The 26,787-nt window shown below is 32.5% G+C and overlaps 1 protein-coding gene across 5 annotated transcripts in view; it reads right to left on the bottom strand.

Annotated features, from left to right (window-relative positions):
* The window catches only part of LOC119636117 (carbonic anhydrase-related protein 10), a 99,845-nt gene that overhangs the window by 35,379 nt on the left and 37,679 nt on the right, over positions 1-26,787 (bottom strand). For 3 of the 5 annotated variants that reach the window (XM_038031263.1, XM_038031282.1, XM_038031272.1), the window contains exon 4: positions 1,997-2,047. In XM_038031263.1, the coding sequence (XP_037887191.1) occupies positions 1,997-2,047 (51 nt within the window). Of the gene's footprint in view, positions 1-1,996; positions 2,048-18,614; positions 18,863-21,141; positions 21,468-26,787 lie in introns of those variants that run through there. The other 2 variants (XM_038031292.1, XM_038031301.1) reach the window with 2 other exon arrangements.

Genomic DNA, 26,787 nt, shown 5'->3' with positions numbered 1-26,787 from the left:
CTTATTGTATCCATTACAAAGGAAAATCAATCGGAAGATAATTCGAGAATAAAACATATATTTAAATGTAAGGCTGTTTGAAAATATTTTTTGTAAGAGAGATTCGTCCAAAGTCATGCGAAGCATCGGCTATCTGTCTTTTTTTGTTATTCTGTTTCTAAAAAATTTTCATTGCTGACAATACATATATCTCCCAGCGACTGCGTGATTCTTATATAAGAAAAAAATAATAAAAATAATAAAAATAATAAAAATAAATGTCGCTAACACGTAATCCCGAACAGTAAAGTCAAAGCTAAACACGTAAAGCAGCGTAAGGAGGACCGTCTAAGTGTTGAAGTAATGCATTGCCAACATTAACACAGGTACCGACATATACACATATACACGCGCAAACGCATACTTGCACTTGTAATGTGCTTTACTTAGCAATTTTACGTTAATGCTATTTTATAAAGACACTTATCTACGTATCTATGTATACGTTTAAGTATGTTCTCAATGGTCGGCATTGAGCAGAGACTGCGAATAAAATTGCATTTACTTGAAGCTTTAAGTCCCATACATTACAGATTAACAAGGTACTTAAGTAAGTGTATGTGTGTATGTGTTTATATTTTTATGTATTTGTGTATATGCATTTGTTTATGTGTATATGGGTATACATGAGTTAAGCGCATTTAATAATGTATGGCAAAAACTCACTTTAATGCCCGCCGTAGAATGTTATACGTATACCTACTTACCTACCTACCTACCTACCTATATATCTACACGATGTATATTTAATACATGCAGTTACTGTGTAACAAAAACTAGTGGTAGTAGTAGTATGCAGTAAATTTTCTGTTTTTCTCACTTACTCTTCTCTTACTTTCTAGTTTTTATATTAAATAATTTTTGTCCTTTTTTTGTGTCCACATAAAATGTGTTTTGGTTCATTAATTATTTATATAATCACTCTCCAAACAACGATTATTGTAACATAATCATTATAAAATTGTGCATACTCACACCAAAAAATAACAAAATAAATAAAAACATACACATATATACACCCTAAACGATCACTTTCCCCATTGCAAGTGACATTGGTATAATGCCGCAATGAATTTAACATGTAATACATTCGAAATTGCATTTTACTCTGTATACATTAACGCATACAAATCATGCATACCTTTACATACATAAAGGCAGTGCCATAAAAGTGTAAAAATAACAAATAAACAGACAACAAGGGAATCATCAGACACGGTTCCATCCGTGTTCAGAGAGTAATTTACTATCCGACTACTAAACAAACAGATAGACAAACAGACAGACAGACAGACAGACAGACAGTTAGACATTTTCATTTACTTGTTTGTTATGGGATAGTTTTTCATTGTTTAGCCTTTGCTTCGTTATGCTATACACATTTATTTATATTTCTATTCTACACAAGATACTCTTTCCGATTTCTTAGTTTACTTGCAATCTAATGCAATGCATTTATTAATATTTAATGCTTTAATACGCCACCTCTCCTCTCATAGAGCCTAATATTTCCATTAGCCTTTTTTATCAGTCTCTATGGTCTTATGGTATCCAGGAAATTCTTATGAAATCTCGTATGTGTTATATAATCAGTTTCATTTCACCTACTGTTGTCCTAGTTTTTCTGTTTATTTGAAGAGCAAATAAAAATAAAAAAAAACAATTCTTTTTTTTTTTTTTGTTTTTACGTTTAAGTCAGAATTTATTCTAAAATCCTTTCTAAGCTGCAGAGAGTTTTGATTGATTTTATTTTCATTTTTCTTGTCACTCTTTTATTTTTTTTTTATTTTTTTTTTTTATTTTTTCACTTATCACAGATAAAACAAACTCGACAATGGAAATGAAAACTTGAAGAGAGATAGATAGAGAGAGAGAGAGGGAGAGAGAGAGAGAGAGAGAAAGAGAGAGAGAGAGAGAGAGAGAGAAGAAAATATAATAACACTTTTACATTACTTACCGGAAATGCCATCATACGTCCACCACTCTTCCCAGCTAACTGCAGAAACAACTGAAAAAAGGGAAAAGAAAAATTAAAGATTTACAATCGCATATTCAAGGGCATTTCCTTTACACTTGTCTTTATTTTAATTGCGACAAAGGATGATTTAAAACTATTAATTAAGCAATTAATTTAATGTAAATCTTTATCAATGATTTAAGTTTATCCTGCTCTCTTCAACTTTCATTAAAACAAAATTTAATTATATGGTTTTTTATCGCCATCATTATCTTCGACATTGTCATGGAATGACATGATGATAAACGCAGATGCAAACATTTTAACCCATTGTACTTTTTATATGCATACATCAATTGCCGTAAAAGAGTACAATTTAGTTTATGCGAATGTACACAAAACAGCGAAGGACTTGAGACCGTCTAGCCTCTTATTATACCGACCGATTTAGAATCACTTCTTAAATTTATCTAAGCTAATTATGTCTCGTCTATGCGTCTGACCATCTATACTTGTGCGTGTGTGCGTTCAATTTTAGTTCACAATAATTCGGACATGAACACTTTTTTGATCACTTTCTATATAACAGATTCTTTTGAAATTTAGTCATTATACGCATAAGTGTATTCAGCGATTAGTACGGGCTATTTAATAGCGAGGTGTGGCCCACTATATTGGTTTTACTTGTTAAATGTGTATTTTATCCAACTTTCGAACCATTTTTTGCATCCTCTACGTGGAACACTGTAAATAAGTACATTTCGTTAAAGCAATCCTTCTGTTCTTTAGTAAATTATTTTACGGTTAAATCTATTGTAAAATATTTTCTACAATATTATGCAAAAGATTCAAAAGATCAAATCCTCTTAATTGCAGCTTAAAATGTGAGCACTTTTCAGGTTAGATTGTGACATTGTTTCGAACTTGCAAAGGAAACCCAAAGTTTATATTAATCTGGAGGAAAACACTAATGCGATGCGAACACTATCTTTTTTGATTTTCGATATAGCGTCAGTAGGTGGAATAAAAGTTTCCCTTTTACGATTTTGACCATCGTCCAGCCATGACTATTAGTCGCAAGTGTAAAGTGATGTTCACTTGTTTCGTCCATAGTTGCGCTTGATTTCGCCCCATTTCTTTACCCATTGTGTTGCTCGCCCTTGCAGCTCGTACGACCTCGTTTAAACTCTGCCGCCTAATAATAATTTATTGACGCAAATCAAATTTAAGATATATTAGATAAAACACGTAAACAAAGAGGAAGTTTTACTTAAAAATATATTCGTTTTAATTTATATCTTAGATGACGCGGTATGCAGCATTATATGAATCAGTTGTTAATTACTTAAATTATTTGAATTTTGTTTATGTATATCAGATTTCCCCATACAGATCGATATGGTTTGTTACGTTCTTCAAGTCAAGTTTAGTTCAAGTTAACAGTCGTAAAGATAATCAGAATCGTAACGGCTGGATATATATATATATAAATATATATATATATATAGACTCAGGCAAGGCTAAAAGGTAAGGTCAGCTTCATAGCATATATATTTTTCAAAAATTATGAATTTCTCCTTCTCTCTAATGCTATAGAAAATAATATGATCTATATGCTTACTGTTCATTCTTGTTTAGTTCTAATGCTGTTTTTAGTAAGAATCGTATTGATTTTTAATATTAAAGCATTCATATTTTTGGTAATAGTACGTGTACAGGAATGTTTGTCTACATTTTTAATGCAATTTCCATCTATCCACTACACGTACTTCTCCTTGAGCATATTTAGTTTTGTTTGTTGTCGTTGTTATCAACAACCTTGGCCCTGTCTCTTTTACTACATATATATCTATATATATATATATATAGTATATCTATATATATATATATATATCTATATATATATTTCCTGTTACGACGAGTCCTTATACATTTTCGTCTATTTATAGTTTAGTGCATGAGTCTACCTTATATGGCTTTTTCCCTTATGTATTCATATGTATGTGTAGGGTTGGTGTTTATTTGTGCTTATATACTTTATATTTTGGTAATGGCTTTCTTCGTTTTTTCTTTTTTAAATATTTTTAGAGAAATTTTTACAGAAGGGATACGAATTTTATACAATACTCGGAAAGTAATGTTAAGCCATAAGCGATGATTGAAATTAATGGTTTTATATGTAGATACCTTAACTGCGCATAAGACTGCACACAGAGAGACACAAAACACTTTCTGGGTGGAATGGCTTTTTTTATTAGACATTTATGTATATATGAGCGAATGTTACAGCTTACCTTAAATGAGAAGGCAACTACAAATGTAAATTTAATTTCGTTACAGTATACTTTACAAGGTCGTCAGGGTTTAACTAAAAGATTAAAAATAAGGAATAAAAACACAACAAAAAAAAAAAAAAATAAAGAAAAGAAAACCAACAAGACAGCCAACCATATTATTTTCGACTCGACCTGAATTTTTTGTAGCCAGCCCATTGCTCGCTCCTTTCTTCTGTTCTTATTTCTCGTTCCTTGAATACAAACAGTAACGTATTATATCAAGAAAATGTAAATCTTTCACTTCCTCACTCTATATGGACGTTTTGGCCGCATGCATTACCTGCCACTGTTATAATTATTTTATAAATACTAAGCATGGCACGGGTTACCTGCCGAACAGCGAACATCTTAAAAACGTGACGTGAGACGTTTTGACCAAAGCGATAATATTCGCGTCTTGATGACAAACTGGCGAACTGGCGAACATGAAATGGACAAACCAGAAACGATAGGGTACATCTAAGTCAAGGAAAGATTCCTTTTTCTATTTCTATGATCTTATACCTTGAAAGCATTTGCTAAATATACTTTACTCCTTTGAATTGCGGCACCGCTCAAAGCTAGCTCAAAGTATACTTTCCCCAGAGTATAGTGTTTACATATCTTTGCGGAAAAACTGAAGTGAGACATCCACATATGTAGTTACGTATACGATGAGAGAGGAGCGGGCAGCTTTTAATTTTTAGCTCCTTGCTAATCATGGACGAACCTGTGAACCAATGAACACTATGAACTCTAAATGAAAGCACAGAGGGGAGACAATCCACGAAAGAATTTGACTTATTTTTAAAGAATGTGAACGAAACAATTTTTCGTGTATGCAAAACTTTTCCAAAAAAGTTTCGTTTTTTTAATAATAATTTTATTAGTGTGACAACAGACAATCTGATATATGAGATATGTTTAGTAAACCTAATAACATTGCCTTCAAAAAGTAAGCAAAATTTATTATTATTCACGGTCCATATATCAATTTAAAAAAATTGAAATAATCCATCCAATCAATAATAAAGAACGAGATGTACTTGTTTCGCTTGTCCGTCGGACTTGCCCAATAACAATTTGCGCTTTATTCGGAAGACAACGCAATATCCAAACGGCTGAAAAGATGCTTTGTAGATCTGAAATTCAGGAACGATTCAAAAATGAAGCGAATATTTTGCTAAAGCTAAAGCTAAATCGAAAACTTTACTCAGTTTATGACAACATACTAACATGGCATGGGGTCATCGAATGAGTGTTTTTTTTTTTTTTTTCCCCCTAATTTCTAAGCAAGACGAAAATGCAACAGATGTCAACATCAATGGGTCCTTTATTTTAGATACCGGTTCATAACGTTTTTATTTCAAACTGATTTCATCTAAATGATCGCCTCTGAGTTTGTGTAAAAATTCAATCCTTGAAATCCAAGAATCTTGGTGAATAAGATGATTGAGAGTTCGTAGTATATTGAAGCAAGCCAGTGCTCCTGCAGAACCTCTAAATAAAAAAAAACTATATCCCAATGGTCTTTGGGTTTACGCGATCGTTAAACTGTTCTCCCAATAATGTTAATTTTGTCACAAAATGTATGGCATGTTGCAACATTTTGTTGGCGTCAAATATCGTCCAAGTTGAAATTATTTAATCTTTGCCACAAAAAATCAGTTATCATGTCTCTATAGTGTTCCCCATTGATCGTAACTGCAATCCCAAAAATTATGTTTTCAATTCCCAAATCGGGCCTAAAAGTTACTTTTATACACATAAAAGTCCTTTAGTAACATCAGATCTATTTTGTTGTGGTGGCAGTCCTTATTTACCATTAGCCATTTAAATAACTATGTGCTACATTGCACATGCACGACACCGAAAGAAAGTAGCCGTGGATTCATTGTTTTTTTTTTTTTTTTTTTTTTTTTTTTTGCGATTTTGACAATTTTTATACGCTACACAATTATGTAGGTCCTGTATACCATAAATAAAAGCAAGGGCCAAACAATATATTCAGGAAAAATTTGATCCAAATTTTAATCAAAAATTTGTTTAGTTATGTTTAGATGCCCCTATGTATAGTTTTGAAATTAGAAGTTGAAACGTGCGGGTCGGGCTTAAGTGTTAAAAACATCTATGCATATATCCATGAGACGCAAAGATTTCCAGCTATTTCTCTAATGCTTTATCCATTTACCGTTATTTGCGATTTTTTTCCTTACTTCATCGTCTCTCTTATCACGATTTTAAGTTAAAAGGCATCTCTATAAAGTACACATGCTCATGTCTATGACAGAAAAAAATCTCCAATTTTCTGCATTTTTTCAAAACATTCATAATGTCTTAAGTACGTCTGCATTAGAAATTTCCGACAATCTTATGTCAAAGTAAATTTACTTACGAAAAAGGAAAGTCTTCTTATTACTATGCCACGAGCTAATAGTTCGCGCAATATTACCCTCAATTAGAGGGCTTTTAATGAGTCATGAACCTTATATTCCAATATCCACAATTGAAGAGGTGAACGGATCTACTTAGAACGTTGAGTAAATAAAAGGCTTACATTGTTTCAATGCTATAAAGAAACAACAAAATTAATATGCCATTCGTGTCTGACGATGCCTTAAATGGCTGCAGCATCCTGACAAAGAAAGGCATGAATGTTTTCACAAGACATACTTCTTTACTGCGTCCTTTTCTTGATTGCTCTTAGCACCCGATTGCGCCAACTACATAGAAACGAGGACTACTCTTTATATAATAGTAATGAGGTGAAATGCCATTGTTGATTTAAATCTAAACAGTTAGGTTAACGATATGTCAAATGGTTTAGTTAACAAGCGCAATAAGGTTTTGATCGAGTTGGTAACCAATGGCGACAGCGTATGCAATTTATGACCTTGCACGAATTCTAAAATTTCAAAGGACGGTTCCGTCATTCGTGCTAATCAATGGTCTCCGGCGCGAATCTCATCGGGTTCGCTACATTTAAGGAGGAAGTCACTGTATCTGCTAAAAAAATACGACGTTTTGATAATTTTCGTTTGAACTAATGAAATAAATTCTTAGACTGAAAAAAAGACATTGAGCACTAGCTTGGCACAGGCTATCTATCGGCTCTAATTTATATAAATGTACATTAGATATTGAGGCTAGTAGTTTTACTAATGTAAGTAATATATTGTGAATTGATATTCTGTTCTGAAGCTCATTTTAGAATGTCGAAAGGCTTGATCGTTCCAAATGCAATACTTCCAGGCAAAGAAATGTTAAGTCAGTCGCAGAGAATCTGCTTTATAGTGAGAATTTGTCCACCAACTACAGATTGGGGAGGAAGACTTGAAAGGAAAGGTATATAGGGTAGTAACATTCAGGAATATTTATTGGGATATTAAAAACAAAAACAATTAGTTTTGAAAAATATTAAAAAATGGCAAGTCCGCAGCTGTTCTTGCGAGGCGTTTTTAATTTAAGTTATACAATGTGGTGACAAATGAGGGGAAGTTTGAAAATATTGATCTTTGTCTGATTTGGGGGATGATTGAATGAAAAAGTTTGAAGATTGATTAAAAATTAGGTAATATTCGATCTTTATATTAATTAGAAGACAAGCGTCAAAATTTTAGTTAGACATTTCTTAACAACTCCTCTATTAATACATGTGCTCTTTTTCGGGGTGTTTCGAAACAAGATGTAAAATTCCAAGAAATAAAAATTTTTACATGTAACCAATTTGGAACATGTGTCGTACGAAGAGTTCGCTGGACTGGGCTAATGAAACTATTGTTTTATCTGAGTAGATGGATGATTTTGAAAGTGAAGAAAAAATATAATTGAAAATTGCGCTCACAGTCAATTTGTCTATAATTAGTTTTTGGATTGGCACACATTCGTTAACATGCGTAACAACTCGTTTTGCCGACTACATTCGTTTCATTCGAAGTTGTTTCTCAATTTTTTTCATTATGCCATACATAAAATTTCGGATCGATTGTCGAAAATGTTAGTCAACATCTTTGATAATTACATAATATGATAAAACAACAACAAGTGGCAGTTCATAGTCCATGTTAAACCTCATCTTGTTAACGCGACCAAACCTGGACTGGAGACCGTAATTCAGTTCAGTTCGTCCAGTCGACATCCGAAATACCGTAAAGAAATATTTTTCATTTCTCTTAGTTTCAGATCATCGCTATCGAAAGCCATAACGGTCATAATTTATCGCCCGTAGTAACGCGACGGCATATTTAGCTTTTGAGAACATAATGAAAGAGGAGTTGGAGATCAATTAACAGCAAACCCCGTAATCACTGTAAGCGATGAGTGCAATGCAAATAAATTTTCTTGCGTTTAGTGAGAAAAACTCTCTGTGTTATTTTTAAATTCTCATTGGCTTCAAACTCTTTGTAGAAAGAGCAGCAGTTGAATTATTACATACACATTAATTTTTTACCTTGTATGTACGAAAGGAGATATAATTCGCCGCAATATTCTATCTTTGGAGCTTAAAACAAAAGCCAAAATCCCTTTCAATTTAATGCTCAGCTAAGTTCATTACCATTTTTTTATTATATAACTACGAACGTATAGAGTATAATTACATTGTCAAGTGAAATGTAACGCGAACAAGTGTTTTTGAGAAAAATCTGTCTTCGGACTAATCACTTATAATGAGTTAAGTAATAAACGTATCCAAAAGGTATAACATGTATGATGAGATATGCTTCGGGTAATTCTAATAAAACATGCAAATTGATCTGAATGAATGCAAAAAAAAAAATAAATAAATAAATAAAAAATTTCAAATTCTAACTCAAGGTTTCATGCAGATCGAGAAAGAAAGCTCTGTAGCTCTGTAGCTCTGTAGCTTTGTAGCTTTGTTTTAATTGAGATTCTGTCTCTGGATGCATTTTAGAATGTGTTTGCAATCAGTATTCTCCTTAAGATCGGAGTACTTGAGAAAGTAAAAATATATGCATTCACTTGAGATTCACGGCTTCACGACTAATACTCTTTCTGGGCTTGCACTTGCACTTTTTATTCTTATTATTATTTTTATTTTGAGTATTTTCTAAAAGATTTTTTTAGCAAGAACTCAATGTATTCTTGGCTCTTGGTTCACTACTATAATAATGCAAATTGATTCGGTTTAAATTCTATGAAATGTTCCGTAGTCTTCTTTCCCGTTTCTCTTCTGTTCATGTCATTTTCAAATGTTGATACGCTAACTAAATGCTAACGAGAATCTTAATGAAGTGCAAAAGCTTAAATATAAAGCAGCAATTAATTAAGTTAATTCGCTGCAAACATTAAGTCTTCACATTTTGCTATGCAAAAAAAGCAACAACAAAAAAAAAAAAAGGAAATAAATAAAATAAAATAAAAGGGAGGGGGGAAAAAAAAATATACGTTGTGGTATGCCTTTCATCACCTTGGCAATCCGTTAACAAGTTAAAAAATATAAAATTACAAAAGCATTATGAAAACATTAATTAAAGGATATCCATTATTTTACAGCAAATTGTTCTCAAAAGCAGTCAAGCGTTATTTAAATGCAGTTACATTTATGACAGTAGCAATGTTCTAAGTCATTTATGTTTATAATTCGGACAGAAAAATATCAAAATAGGTGCCGAACACAATCCGTACACGGAATTTTTTTTTTTTTTTTTTTTTTGTGAAGTGAATTCAAATTCCTCCTCCAGCCACTTTTGATAGCATCGGACACAATGTTATTATAAAAAAACACCTGATGACAAATTGATGTCAACGCGTTTGCAAATGCATCTCGAACGATGGGGAATAAAGTCGCTGTTAAATAATATATAATTTCACAACATAACATATACGCTCCTGTTCATCATCTAAACTCGGTGCAGTTTTAGTCGAACTCGAATTTTGGAAAAATGAGCAATTTTTCATTCACTTTCATAACATTTGCACTCTAACTACAATAGTTCTTTATCTTTATTATATCGTTTGTATCAATTGCTTTTCTTTATTTACAAAATTTATGTATTATTGTGTTGTGTTGTTTCTGGATGAAATGAAAACCTTATTTATTGCAGTAATAAATATAAAAATTGTTTTAGTGATTTACAATATAACAATTTTACACCTGAGCTTACATTTAACACATGTGTCGGAGATGTCAACGATCCAAGTGCTAGATTTTGTTTTGAGAAGGTGTTAGGTTGCAAGAAAAATTTTACAACCGCAACACTATCGTCTAATTACGTTTTATATATTAGGTTTTCTTTGTTATTAAGATCGTAATTTACAGAAGGAAATATCTAATCAACTGATCGTGTTTTGGTATAATTGCTGATAGTCTAATACTACACTTAACGGAGAGACTTCCTCTAAAATAACCGAATCGCACATATACGAACCGAGTAAACTTTGACGCCCATAAGACACAATACCTTCTCTCATCGTACAGGAGAAATGATGAGGAGCCTAATATTTCTTTAGTGCTATCTATAAAAGAAAATCAATATCATTTTTGATGTTATGGACATTAGAATACAAACAATTGCTGGATAGAATGGGAAGTCAAAAGAAGCAGCCAAGGATTCAGCGACTTGAACGCTTACGGTTTCAAGCTTAAAGCGGTAAAATGCTTCAATCCAGCCGATATACGCACCATTAACATCACTTACCTCCATCCAAGTTTAACGAGAGCTTCAAGATTTTCTTTTTAATACACTCGAGCGAGTGCAGCGAACGTGCAAGTGATTTTGAGCATCGATGTAACGTGAGATGTGGACACCTTCAAGGCAAATGCTCTACAGAGCCCAATCACAAACAATGACAATTATCGACTATTTATTATATACAAATCACGAAGAGTTTTTATAGAATAAATCCCAAATTATTATTGCAATAACTTGACCTACTAAGACCCCCCTCCCACCATAATTGGTTGGTAAAACTGTTTAAAAAAAACAACAACAACAATAAAAAAATTCTCTTTAAATATTACCTTTGAGCCGACATACTTTATCTCTACAGACTTGCCTATTCTAAGTTTCATTCTGTTTCGAAAACCTTCTCCAAACGACCTTAAACAAGTTCTAATTTCTACATGTCGAGAACGCACACAGTTATCCCACTTCAGGATTGAGCGGATGAGGCACAAGTTTCAGGTTCTGAAACTTAAGTAATAGCTAAACAAATTGACTTTGTCCGAAGGATCTTCGTTACCCACATTTGAACATATTGTTGCGGGAATCCCAAATCCAGTTTATTCCAACTTATTTTTTATTAATATTAATATTAATTGTTTTCTCTCAAATATTATAACAATCCTCTGTTACGTAGCAATCTAATGAATTTCAGGAGAAAATAAATAAATAAATAACGGTTGTTTTCCCACAAAGCACCACGAAAACGTTGCAATTATTTATTCTTCTTCTTTTAACTTTTAAATATTTTAATTTTTGTTTATATCGTTGCACTATACTCTGTCATTATAATGAAAATGCTTAGTGTTGTGCCCAAGACTGCGGAACGGATGAATGATGTTTTTTGAAGTTTTCAAAATTTTTGATTACATGTCAGAATAACGTATTCTAGCAAAAATTGACAAAACCGATTGGACATTTATTTGCGAGAAACATGCAATTAGTGTTGTCTCGGTGATGTTGCTCAAAAGTGCGGCTATAAATAATTTCGTAAAAAATATCGTGCTATCGCCGAAATGAAACGAATTTTTCATAATTAAAAAACCAACACGTATTTTATTGGAAATATTTAATAACACAAACAATTGCAACGAACTGGGAGGAATTATGTACTCTCAGCCTAAGCGAACGCAAATATTTCGACGGAGGTAAACTCTGTATTCAAATAACTTGTTCAAAGCATTTGATAAATGTGTACGATATCCGCACTAAGTCATGTGCAACATTGTAAATACATTACTCGCGAAAGGCATACGCAATAACATAATGCGAAAATCATTAAACACACACAAAATTTGTAGATGTTTACTAATTATAAGCGAGACAATAGACAGCATTAACTGATTTTAGAATTTGATCCGACAATCGAACAAAGAAAGAATTTTATATCAAGCCAATCAAAATTTTAAGGCATTGTTGGCCTTACGTGGCCATATCAATTTCGGTATTCGCGAACACAGCAGGTATTTGATGCAGGTCTTCTCTGCTTTATGAACAGTAAGTAAATTCAATGAAATCCATGCTCTATTCATCACGTTTTTAAATATAGAAAGTCAGAGCAAATATAAAATAACAGTCAGCGGTTGTAGGTATCATTTTCAAACCTTACTCTTTATATATTTATATTAAATAGCAAACGAAAAATTGTGCGCTTCTAGTTTAGATGAATAAGTTTTCGAGGAAAGTAAAAAGATTATAGCGGACCACGGTCCGTCACTAAATACCCTGGCGAACGTTACTGGCGATCTTACGAAATAAAGTGTTATGTGGAAAGTGATCGAAAAAGTGATCCGATCCGAACTGTTTCCAACGGCCGTTCATCCTTTAGTCAAAACACAATAGTGTACAAAATTTGATTAAAATATCTCAAAAGTTATGACTTGTTATGATGTTTGAACACAAGAAATCAAGACGGACGGACACACAAGCTTAGATCGATTCAGAAAGTGATTAGTTATAATAAAAGATGAGCCTATCTCAGGTTCTCGCAGGGGTCGGATACATCTGCATAAGCTTAATATATCCTTGTGCCACAAGCAATGCTGGGTAAAACAAATGTAGGCAGGTAAAGGACAAGTGTAGAAGTACGGTGCAAAAAGCGACCACTATATACAAGTAACGTTATCAATACCGGCTGATATAATATAGGCGATCTTTAAAGTAATTAATGTCACGTTGATTCACGAAAGGGAAGCAAATGGCTGTTGAAGGGATATAATTGTAACACAGGAAGGAAAACTGTTTTTTACGCTAAAGCCACTCTCAGCGGTGACGAAATCCTCAAATTGTTGTTCAACGCACGCAATGCACAATGATTCTCGCCTTCTCAGAAATCGATTGTTTCCATGTTATCTCCGTGGTTTTGTAACGCATTTTATGCGAAACGTTAATGTGCACAAGTCCAGCTGACAAGAGAATTAAAGCAAAACAGCTTTTATCCGCATAGTAGACTGGAAGGAAAAGCGACAATTTTCATCGCAAAATTATTCGCAATGATAAAGTTTTCTTCGGATTTGATGAATTCGTTTGAAGCAACTCCACAGCTTTTATGTAATGTGAAAGTAAGCCTAAGATTTTTTTTTTTGTTTTTTGCGTTAAGCACAGTTAACTGCGTTTGCACTATTCAGCCCTAACCGTAATCGGCGATATACCGTAATCGGATTAAAGAAGAAGTTGGTTTGGATGGCATCCTTAATGGGGAATTTCGTTGTCTTGTGCTGAGTAATTTTGAAGCTCCATAATATTTAGAAGCAAGACATACATATACAAAACGAAAAAAAAAATAAAAAAAAAAAAAACCTCACCTTTTATATTTTTAAAGCAACAGTAGCACGTCATTGCTAGCGAAATGTTACAAAGGGAATCGCGAAACAAACCTACGCCTCTGTCATAGTTGTAATAATTTTTTTTTTTTTCTAGAAAACACAAGAAAGCAATTCGTACCTATTGAATTTTATTATTGTTTGTACAAAACAAATATTATATAAAATTTTGTCGGACTTTCTTGTAAAAATATTCAACAACGATTCGTTGTAAAGTCTTGTATTGTTTTCATCGACAATAACACGGCATGTTATAAAAAAAAAAAACATATATATATTCTCCAATACATATGCACATTTTCGTAATCGAAATGTCATTTTCGATTAGTCTCAAACATACATGCATACGACGAGACGGGGCTGACTTAAGAAAGGTGTGGTTATAATGAAAATTATATTCCATACAAACACGAAAACACCGACCGAGAGTAAAAGCAATTTAAAAAGTAAAGCTTTCTTTTCTTTCTTTCTATCCGCCTTTCTTTCTTTTACACACATTAAGGTGTGGTAGCAGCAGTCGATGAATCTTGGTAAAATAAAAAGAATTGAAAGAGATGAAAAGCAAATGAAATAAGAATAAATATGCAAAGAAAAAAAAAAAAAAAAAAAACAGGAAAAGAAAATGAAAATAAAATCGATACACATTTCAAAGCGAAACATGGATACCCATATCCCCACCGAGAATTGAAATTTGCAATAATTTTGCATTATCATAGAGATGAGGTAACGAGCCGAAACAACAATTTTAAATAGTTTAGAGAAATGTCCTAAACAAATTTCGAATTGATTCATGTACATGTACATGTTTAAGCCTCAATTTCTCAGTTATTATCAATAGATGGTTTAGATGGTTTCCAAAATTCCGATATCTAGTATCTCTTTCACTCTCTCTCTCTCTCTCTCTCTCTCCTTCTCTTTCTCTCTCTCTCTCTTTCTCTCTCTCCCATACCAAGGGTAAATTCCTAATTGCGTCTTTAATGCATTTTCAGCGATAGATGTTACAAATCGATTGAGAAAGTAAGTGAACGCGCAAAAACACTAAACAATTGTTCAATGTATATGAAAATAGAATGGAATACTATAAATTTTTAGCATAAGACATAGCAGTATTTATCTGACAGACATTGATTGAAGGGTTTCAAAAGCGATTTTTCTGAGATGTACAATAGTTATGTTTGCTTAATATTATTCTATACATATATGTATGTATGTATGTATATATGTTTGTTTTTTTTCATTTTTATTCTAATGCAATGCTAAAACACAGAGAGCAATGATATTTAAATCAAAGAAACTTGTAATGCTTGTAAAAATGCAATATTTTACTCGAGCAAGTATTTTATCGTTGATAACTCTTACGTGCAATATCTATACTTTACTGTCCTAAACTATCCAATTGATATAAGATTGCTAGCAGATTATTGAGTTGCCCAAAAGTCGAAATAGCAAAATATATCTTTTATTCGTCAATGATAGAAACAAATAAATGTTGAAATCATAGTCGCACTGCAAACATTTTCTGCTTTATATCATACGAAGGCAGGCTTTACTTTTCTGCACATTTTCTGACAATCCACTCTTAATACCATTTAGAGGATTCTTCCTACACTTATTAGCAATTGCAGTTTATTGGTGTTAGCTTCAGATGAGAAGTACTTGTAGGCTGACGCCAACGACGATATTTTCGAAAATGCGATGACTTCTGAATGCCAAAGCTATTCGACAAATCACATTTAGCTTTGTTGTATTTGTTATAAAATGTTTCTCCGCGCTTCAAGTAATATCTTATCCATGTATATGATGGCAGTGCGGTATCATTTCATTCAAAGCGACAACTCCACTCAGATCGCACTTCAGTAAAGTTTCGTTTTTTTTTTTTTTTTTTTTTTTTTTTTTTAAATTTTAAATCATTTATGTCAATATGTAATTAAGTGCTATCATCCCAACCTTTAGCCATGTCCGACCTACGAGATGAACTGTGCCCACGTGAAAGACTTGCTTTTCAATCCCTCAAAAGTTAAGCCACGATCCAATTTTTTCGGAATATTTCTCTGAAATATTTTTATCCCAGCAAGTTCAATAATGGCCGAAAAGCTATTTATGTCCGCTCTTGCAAAATCCATAGAAAAAAACTTTGTAAAATCGCTTGCCTATCCAAACAAAAAAACAACAAGTAAGAAAAGTATATTCCAACCGAATCCATCCATGTACCCATCATCATTGTCCTATGAAAGACTGGAAGAATAGAAAAAAATGAATATGCATATTCTATAATGTTGGGTGGGCGTGGCTTCTGTTTGATATTCTTGTAAAGTAACTTTGTGCAAATTTATTTTATGTTTCTGTTGAAAAGGATGAGCAACGCCTGAACACGGAAGGAAAGGTGCTCTCTATTTTATTTGTATAGATGTGTGTGCTTTGTAGGCGTGATCTTTTGACCTACTTCCATCATTCTCTCATTACACGCAAATTTTTAGACGAGCGGGCCAATGTTTATTACATAGTTGGGTAGACGGACAACTTGCTTAGATTCATTCCGGATTTGAAACTGGCCAAGATTTTATATACTTAATGGAGTTTTTGAACCTTGCTTCTGCGCATTATAAAGTTATTGAAAAAAAATTAGATTTTGATAGATGGTCAATATTTCTCAATTTTGTGCACCCGCAAATTTTTGTAGATCTATTTGTCGTAGCTGAGGAGTAATAAACAAAAAACCAACTTTTTATTCCTCTTGAATAAGAGAGATATTCCCAGTTCACATCCAACTATCGGCGTGTCCCTGGATCAACTCAGCCCATTTTCAGTAATAACTTGCGTACGAGAGCTTTCAATGTTCCTACGCAAATTTGAAGTCGATAGCTACATTTTTGCATCCAGGAGAATGTTTACAACGGACCTTACGCAGAAAGACAGATGGACATGCTTGAAACGATTCAAAATTTAATACTGATCAAGGATATATATACTTATTGAGGTCTCTAAAGTTTCCTCCCAGGCGATCGGCAAAGTTTTGGATAAAATTATTTTACCCCTCATGCTTCGGTAACGGGTATAAAGAAAGCCCTGTGCGTTATGATCAACGTGTTCATGATGACTTTGAATTTTATGAATGGCTGGTTAATTGGCCTTTGAACAACCAATCCGTTTAGTTGTTCAGCTGGACGGCAACATAGATCGAATGTGAATTAGTTCGTAGCCCAAAAGATTGGGCAAATCGGCCGACCTTAATACATTCATATGCAATGAAGTTTTAAACATGATATGTTGAAACACAAGTTTACGAATTTCGTTCAATGCACTAAGCTTGAGCTTGATAAAAGAAATAGGGTTTGCGGCTTTTGAAAAGTGACTCTTATTGCGCTTATGCAAAATATTGACATTGCTGCAATGAACCCAATATGAAAATAAATTTTTAAATCTCTCGTGCGATGCGTAAATTTCATTAACATACATTTGCTTGATTTTACGCGCGATAGCCGTCTTTTTATGCGTATAAATATTGCTTAAAATATCTCACTTTTTTAAAATTTCAAAAAAGTAATATTTTAAAAGCTGTTTTAAGCACGCTCAAGACCATTGTACGCATGTAGGAATAACATCAATAGCATTAACGTCAACCTTCACATCTTTAAAATCCGAAGCTGCTTTCAAGGGTTCAGTAAGCTCTTCATCATTGTGTATCTAGTAGTGTAAGCAGAGAAGATCTGTTTCTGAAAGAAATATGAAATAAGAATTCAGGCAGAATGCGCTTTCATTCTCTCCCCTTAAAATTGAATGGTCCATTTCACACACTCTTCGCTCTTTATAATATAAAAATATTTTAACAAAATTTTATTAAATTTTTATTTAAGAAATAATAATAAATTGTTTTGCAGTTAAATGGAATTCTTCGAATTCGACTCAGTAATCCCTCGCGGCGAATATTAAAGTACTGTTCGTTAATGCTATTATTACTTTAAAAAGTATTGTGTTTTTTTTTTTTTTGTGAACTACGAATTTTAACTTCAAACGTAACGTTCAACAAACGGAAGACTTCTAACGGTAAAAAAAAGTATTTATCACGAATATACAGAAGCCATTATCTGAAAGGTTGTATTGATAGAGAGGAGCAAAATGATATCAACAACCGGATTGCCGGATAAATCTTTACTCATACTTTTCTCCCCTTTTTTGCCATAAATAAATAAATAAATATTTCACACAAAATCTATTTCATTTATATCTTATCTAAAATGATTCCTCTAATGAATACAAATTGAATTTAGTGGTATTTCATGCATTATTTATTAGCATTATTTTGCATTAATTATCCGTATAAGTTTTTGTATTGTTTGAACAAAGGCAAAGCGAAAAAAAAAGAGAGAGAGAGAGAAGGAATGATGACATGCATACATGATAAATAATATAAATTTCAATGCATTATATATAAAACATTATTTACACAAAATTATACTTCATATGATTTACAATTCGATCTGAAACCTATGCATCTTCGTAGAATCGCATTGCGAAGAAAGAAAAGCATGTTATCTTTCAGTTCACAATTTATATATGTTGGTATTGCTCATTAAATAATTCCCATTTATTATAATATTGAAAGAATTGACCATTAACTAAACTTAGTGTCATTTTATATTGCCATCGCCCTAAGATGGAAGAGTATTCACTTTGTCATGCCGTTTGTACTAACCCAGAAGTACGTATTTTATGTCATACTTCAAGTTTAAAGAGATAAATAAATCGATGCAATTACTATGTTAACACACCCCTATATCGGTTCTACGCTTATACTTACGGTTCATTTCTGTAAATATAGTTTTAAAAATCCATGTAACCGGCACTCAAACTCGTCCATAATAACCAAAACTCCACAAAGGATTGAAAACAATTGCTGCGCTTGCAAAAGAGTTCTTACATAATTGACGGCCTAAGGCTGATATTATTTCCAAAAATCTCTTGACATTGGATTTTTTAAAAAATTTATACAATAATGTTGATCCATACCATGTTGTACCATAAACATGCAAGCGATGACCATTCACTCTAGAAAAAAAGCTGAAATTAGAGCTTGAGCTTTTTTTTTGAGAATGAAACATCGGGACCTTGTTAGAGTAATATGGCACTATGAAGGATGGACTAGATGAGAAATAGTAAGAAGATATAGATTGTAACATATTACGCTCGAGATCCAAGTGAAAGCAAATCGAAAGGATTTTTACTTTACTTTTTATTTTTGATTTCCATGAAAATGTTTGACCTGGAAACGTGATGACTTGATCTGATTAAATTCAACATTTTCTACGCAAAATTAATTTTAAATCAAAATTGAAATCTTTAGAAATGCCTAAACCACGGGAAGATGTTAGTGCCGTTATGTTTTCATCGCTTGAAAATGAGACTGTTTATACTTGAGGTCTTGCCGTTAAAGATTCAATTCGCTCATGGTACAACATCGGAACAGGAAAGCTCAAGTGCGATAGTATGCCACGATAGTGAACTATCTTTACAGGGTCTCATCATCAATGAAACGCAAGATCCATAAATCAAAATAATACATTCAGTAGCGGCATAAGTTCAATCTCTGGAGTAGGAAAGTTCATCACCTTTACACGAGTTCCTTGGCACCCTCTACGCCAATCAATTATTGTTCAACGGTGTACCTCCTTAATTAAATAAATATTTCTTAGCTTCATACGTTAGGTGAACTACTTTTTCGCTTTTATTTCCCGGTATTATTGTTAATAACATGATGAAATTTAAACAAATATATAAGTAATAATGAATATAATACCTTCCAAATGCATAAAAGATTCATCTGTGTGCCATTTTTTTGTTAATTGAACGACTAAAAACCATTTACATATAAGTTTACAAGAGAAACAAGTAAAACAATTGTATTCGATCATGAACGAATTTTTTATGCCCATTACCATTACGTTACTCTAAAGGAGACAAAAAAAGTAAATGAACTAAATTTGCATGACCATTGTAGGCGTGTTGTCGATCCACTATAATGTTGGTTAGGTGTGCTTGATTTTTCCCTTTTTTGTACAGTATTGCCCGTAGCATCTGCGTTCATCTGTTTTAGTTTATGAGTAATGCTCAGAAAACCAATTTTTTATTCCATTCGGAAAACAGAGGTTTACCTAGTATGTCCTTCGACCGATGTGTCTACCATATTTGAAGTCGATGGCTTGATTTTTGCGGCCGGGAGAACATTCACAACAGACATTACAACGATGGACCGACACACAGTTGGACAGACGGACATGCTTAGATCGATTCAGAATTTGAGGCTTACTTCTCGGCGTTGCAAACGTTTTAACAAAATGAATGTGTCTAAAGATTTAGACGATAAATAAAGAAATTTGATATTGAAAATAAAAAGAATTCATGTAATAATGTTGGCGGTTTAACTGAGCCCGGATGAAACAGGAACTGCCTGCTTTGAGATTATTTTGAAAACACGTGTAAACCAATTTACGACAAACAATAACAATAACCCGAACCAGAAATACATTAGGTTATTCTACCTATTTTATGCGAAGTCCCTCTAACTCCACAATTTGCATTCTGCTTGATAGCAGGGAAAGTCAAGGTAGTTAACCTAACTTATTGATTGCATACCGCGGACAGTTCTCAGCTCTAAGTTTATGGCACATATTTGCAAGAGCTTGAACGAATCAGAAGTCATCAAAACATCGTTTCATTAAGTAAACGCACACACACACACACACACACACACACACACGGTAAGGCTGCACAATCATTAGTATAGTATTTTTATGCAAAACGAAGTTCGGTAAGGAAATGCATTAAAAACTTTCTTTACAACAATTTCTTGTTAGCAAAACACGATTTTCGTATTATCGATCATAAATATAAGTATTTATTTTTATAAAAAATTATTCAATATTAAAAAAAAAAAAAGAAGAAAAGCAATTAACATAATAAACAATGATCAGCAGATACTCATAGGAGCGTTCCTGAAACCATGATCTACTTAAATAAAACGTAGTGTGCTTGCTATCTCGTATGTATCTCGCATGTATCTCGCATTTATAGTACTTGAATTACGCACAAATTAATGTTAGACGAAATAATTCGAAATATATTTATTAGTAAAATAATCATGATAAATTAAAATAAATTAATAATAATACGTGAAACTACAAATGATGAAAAATTACTTTTTTAATGATTAACAACATAGAAGGTAAGGTAACAACGTAAATGAAAAAAAGCTTCGTTTTGCTCTATTAGATGGTTTCAATTTAAGGCGTACAAACATTAAAAAAGATTTGATTACAATTTTCTCGTACCGACCAAATAGTTCTTCTATCCAACTCAAGTGGATTATTATCACTTGAGGTTTCTTCTTTAGTCGTATTATTGCTAATCAATTGCGGCTTAATTATGGATTTTCCAAACACCTCCCAAACTAATTCACTGTAATTGTCGCGATCAATTGTTGATACGATGTCTGCTTTTGTCGAATTCTTCATATTTATTATAGTGACACTGTTATCACTGTTGCGATCAATCGTTTCTGAATCATTGGATCCGGATAAACTTCTGCCTTGTGCTATGTTACGGAAAAATTCCGATAGCACAACAATATATATAATACATTTAAATATCATTTTTTTTTTTTTTTTTTTTTTAATTTTTTTATATATTTATTTATTTATTTATTTTTTTTTTTTTGATTATTATTTTCAACGTGTAGTTAGTTGTTGGAAGAAACCTGATCTTGTGCTTATAGCAAATGCAGCAATAATTTATTATTTTTAATACTAGGCACTATATAGTTGTAGATTTGTAACGTATGGTGTGATAACGCGATTCAAACGAAGACTATTTCAATTTCTAAATAAAAAATTAACTCAGTCATTGCAACAATTTGTTTATTGTTTGTGTATATGTATTATGCAACATAATTACACATCTGAGGAGTACACTAATCTTTTCAATTCGTTTGCACTACTACTACATATACGCCTTAAAGGTACCTATGAATCGAATCCAATCTGTAGTCATACGGGTTTTACAGTTTCTTATTTATTATTGCAATTAATTATGTGTAGAATAGAATACACTTTACAGATTTGTGTAAATTTTTTATATAAAAATTCATACTCCCTCCGCTTAAATCTTTGTAATGCTGACGCCAGCTTATGATCATTCTAATTCCCCTTAAACCAATTCAGTGTCATTCGGTTACGGTATAAAGAAAATTACAATCAGAGAGAGAGAGAGAGAGAGAGAGAGATAGAGAGAGTGAGAGAGCAAGTGAGAGAGAGAGAGAGAGAGAGAGATGCACTTAATTGAAAACCGTACCGCTTTCACGCTCACAAAATAATTAACTGAAAATTGGAAAACTGACGTGGATCAAGTGCTTACAGATATACATGCTATGGATATGTGGAAATCTTTGCCAGCCAATTACTGTAATTTACGTTGATGAGCATCCAATGTTCGCTTTACAAACTTGGACTCTTACTAGGATTGAACTGGATTTTGTTTTTTTGCCGAAGTCGAAATGAGTAAATGAACCTAATTTCAGACATTAGGTTAAGATAACAATTGCTGCGAGTAAAAAAACCATAAATTATATTAAACTAATATTACCAAATGGTATTATCAAAAATAAATAAATTTACCTAATTTCTTTAGATTTATAGAATTCATTTATCGACATACTTTAAAATCGTATGACAGACAGACAACAACGATGACTTTCGTAATAATTTTTAGTTTCAGTGTTGAAATCAATTTTTGAGTCACTCAAACGAGAGAAATCATTTAATGTTTTTTTACTTTACTAGTAAATTAAGCTGATAAAGAGAATAAATTATCAGGCCCGCTTGCACGCGTACATATATACACATGTTTACTCTAAATTCGACTATAGTTTATTTTTATTTAACATTAGAAATACCAACATTTGGCCTATTTTCACTACCTATGGGTTATTTGCGATCCACATTTGTCAGTCAGCTACATTCGCAAAAGGCAGATACAAAGCAGAAATTTGTGGGAAAAAAAAAAAAGTTGCTTCATCCATCAGAAATCCAAGATTAAAAAATGCTTGAGATATGTGCACATGCAACCTACATTAGCAACTGATGCTGACGTGCGTGATAATAATTTGGAAATAAATTGAAGATAAATTGACATGGAACCTCTCTCATGGCCTGAATTTGAAGGCAGGAAGGTATCTGCCAAATTGCAGAAGCTTCCTATCCTGATCTTTGTGACTACAGCGATTCCACAAAAGTTATGGGTCGAAACGACCAGCGTGATCTACACTACGAAAACGAGAGCATATAGAAAACAACTGATAATGGGAATTTTAAAGGCCTTCCCCTGTACACAAAAAATATGAGAGCTTTACATGCTTAATAGCAATTTTTCTTAAGCTCAACAGTTCAAAAAAAAAAAAAAAACAGACCTCCGCCGTAATTCTAGTGTTAATGATGAGTTTACTTTAATTTGAGTACAAACATAGTGTTAATGAGAAAAATTCTTGCGCCAAATGCTTAAATTATTATATGAATTATTACATTTTTTTTTTTCGCTTTGCGCTAATCTCTCAAGTCGTTGCAATGCATAATTTAGAAAGAAAATAGCAAAGCTTAATTGTCTCTAATCAAGTTGATGAATTACGACTTTATCTCAATGCAACATACAATCGTAAATATTCATTATTAAATATATTATATAAATAGTAAATATATTTGCTTTTTGTTTAGGAGCGAAATAAAAGCATTTTATTAAAATGCGTAAACACAAAACTTATCTTTAATTAAGTTCCGTGATTTGATGTCTGAGTTCCTCTGCATTTTTTATGCAGCTTTTTTATAGACTACAAAACGTTAATTGGAAGTGCATTTAAAGTTCGCATTTTACCTTGGCGATTAATTCAAGGTCATTTTGTGAATTGCAGTAAGCAAAACCGCTTGTACGTCTGCCTCAGATCTATCCATGTAATTCTCATTCAATCTGCAGGGCGCAATTTTTGGAAATATGCCAACACAATTTGACGGAATTACATTCTTTTTGGTTTAAGGATGAAAGCCAATAAAAATGAATTAAGCCAGAGCACGTTTCCAATTTCTCCGCCTTATCTAAGCCCTTATCTTGAAAAACCCATTATATGGAAAATAATTGCTCTTTTAAACCTTAAAATTTTGACCTAATGGACTGAATTACTATCTCAACTACTCTCTGAACAACTTTTTTACATAAATCTTTTAGAATCCAAACTGATCCATAATCGTGATTTTTCGCTAAAAATTGATTGCACAAAATTTGAAAAACAATTGAAAAATTATGCTAGGCGAAGTAGTATAGGATATTAAAACGATCGACCTTGCTCGACTTTAATGCTTCCATATGCTTTATTTGAAATCCGTTGTAGTAGCCGAGTAGGCAAAGTGTTTCGAGTAGCAGCTCCCAGTGGCCACGGGTTCAAATATCAAGTGCGGTAGAGTTTTCAATACAGTCGAGCATGTGATGTAAGCTATCCGGCAGCCTTTAAATCCTTACTTTGTAAATTTATTCACAAAATATATAGACAATAAATAAATAAATGCTTTTAATTTTGATTTTGTATTTAATAGCATGTGATATTTCATTCATATGCAGTATTTGGTATAACTAAACCTAGCTATGTCCTAAGGTAATTGTCATATATAAATATATATACATATATATCTGTGTATCTATACATTCATATATGGGTATATGTAGAAATCAATACATCCATACATTCATACATCCATACGCATATAAGTATATTCATGTTTGCATAAATCCATATGTCCGTCCATATAACCATGAGCATCCGCACATCCTCATATTCACATATTTATATATTTGTAAATGTATATTTCCATATACATCTCGCCGCCATTTTACACGAAAAATACGTTCCTTAGAAAAGCGTGCATAAAAAAAAACCGCCTAAAATAATACATGCGACATATGATAAGTTTGGGGATATGTTTTATAACTTGAAAAAAAAAACCATTCTTGTAAGATGGGAATATCGAATCGATATTTTCATAAAAAAACTGTGTAAAAAAGTAATAATAATATCGGTGTTACATATTTATAAAAAGAAAAATAATTCATTCATTTTATTATGAAAAAAAAATTAAAGTGAAAATTGATCCTATGAGGACAACATATCAAAATTTGAATCGAAATTAGGGATAAAAGCCCAACTATTGCAACTATTTGTCGCTACTTGACAACAAGCGTGCACGTTTACTACGGACTGGACCGCAAAAGCTATCATCAGGCGATATGTCAGACATGTCTGCCACAACTTTTGGTTTTTTATATGACCAATCAATTATCCAGGCAGTGTGCCCTATACGTATTAAACGGTGACAGTCAAAAAGGAATGAATGAAAGAGAAAGAGCTAGAAATGGCCATATCTTAGTGTAGTGGTGACCAAAGGTAAGCATTACAATTTCACGTACTAAGCACTCACTATAGCTGTAGCCGAAATAAAGCATCCCGCACTTCGATTTGCGGCGGCGAACACTCGTGATTGTTAACAACTTGACCACTTATGCGGACAATGGCTATACAACTCTGTGTCCCATACATGCCCATATTCTCATATACGTATAGTCATGGATCTTCATGTCCCTACGCCCCCACATCCTTATATTCATACATCCATGTATCCATACGCCCATATACGCCCTGCATATCGATATATTTACATGTCCACCTATACGTATATGAATAAATTCGTGTTGTCAAGTATGCAGTCATTCATACAACCAGATAACCGTATACCCGAATAGACGCATTTTACATAACTTCTTCACATGAATTGATTGAATCGTCCAATTTGGTTTTTTATTCTGTTATATTTAACATAAACAGAACCGAAAATCAATCTACTGTTTAGTATTACAGCGGTGAACATGTGCTTATGTACTGATTGATAAGAAGCAATGTTTTTCGAATTCAATTTCCAGCCAGCATCGATGAGCATAGCAAAATGTGTAAAAAAAAAAAAAAGTGCGAAGATGTGCATCTATACATATACGTTTGCGGAGCTTTTCTTTTTTTATTCTTTTATTCTTTCATTTTTTTGTTGCAGATTGTTTTCACATCTGAAAACTGAAGTCGAATTTTCAAGGTTTACTTTCATTCAAATTCAAATTTTATAAAATTTCTTGATTATGGTAATTGTATAAGAGGAGTTTCTTTTTCTTCGGAACTCTTAAACAGAGCTGACGTGTTCCCATATTTCAAAGGAAAAACTGCATTTTTTATACGAAACGTGTCGAATTTCAAACAAACCTATCGTATACATATATATATATATAGTAAGTATATAAGTAATTTATGCACGCGTATCTCGATGCATTATACGTAATCACATATGCTTCGAGATCTTATAAAATTTTCTATTAAATTAGTTTAATGTTGCACGCCAGCGGCCATGCATTACCTAATATTTTAAAATTTTTTTTTTTTTTTTTTTTTTTTTTTTTTTTAGCATCCGTTAGCCGACACACGCACACGTATACATATTTCGCATGTCAACACGTTCAAAGTTTCAGTATACTCGGAAATCGGATGTGTCCTTGCATTTCATTCCGTTATTGCATAGTTTCTTATCAAATTACGACTTCAAAGAAATTTAAAATTGAAAAAGAAACGTTTATGCTTCCATAGACTTGTATGTAAATGTGACTAAGCGGTTGATTTGATGCAAATTTCTGGTATTAGAATTTGTATTATTATCCTATAACGAGGATAAGAGATTATAAAAGTCGATTAGTGAGGAAATGTTAAACTTTTTGGTGAGCCAAAGCTATAGTTCATTATGAAATAAAGCTAATTACAGATATTCCGCAACCAAACCCGTGTATGACGTAATATTAAAAATATATATATATATATATATATATATATATATATATATATATATATA

The sequence above is a fragment of the Glossina fuscipes genome, unplaced genomic scaffold (assembly GCF_014805625.2).
Source record: "Glossina fuscipes isolate IAEA_lab_2018 unplaced genomic scaffold, Yale_Gfus_2 0, whole genome shotgun sequence".
Taxonomy (NCBI): domain Eukaryota; kingdom Metazoa; phylum Arthropoda; class Insecta; order Diptera; family Glossinidae; genus Glossina; species Glossina fuscipes.
Note: the sequence above shows the minus strand (reverse complement) of the source record. Positions and strands in the feature narration are given on the sequence as shown.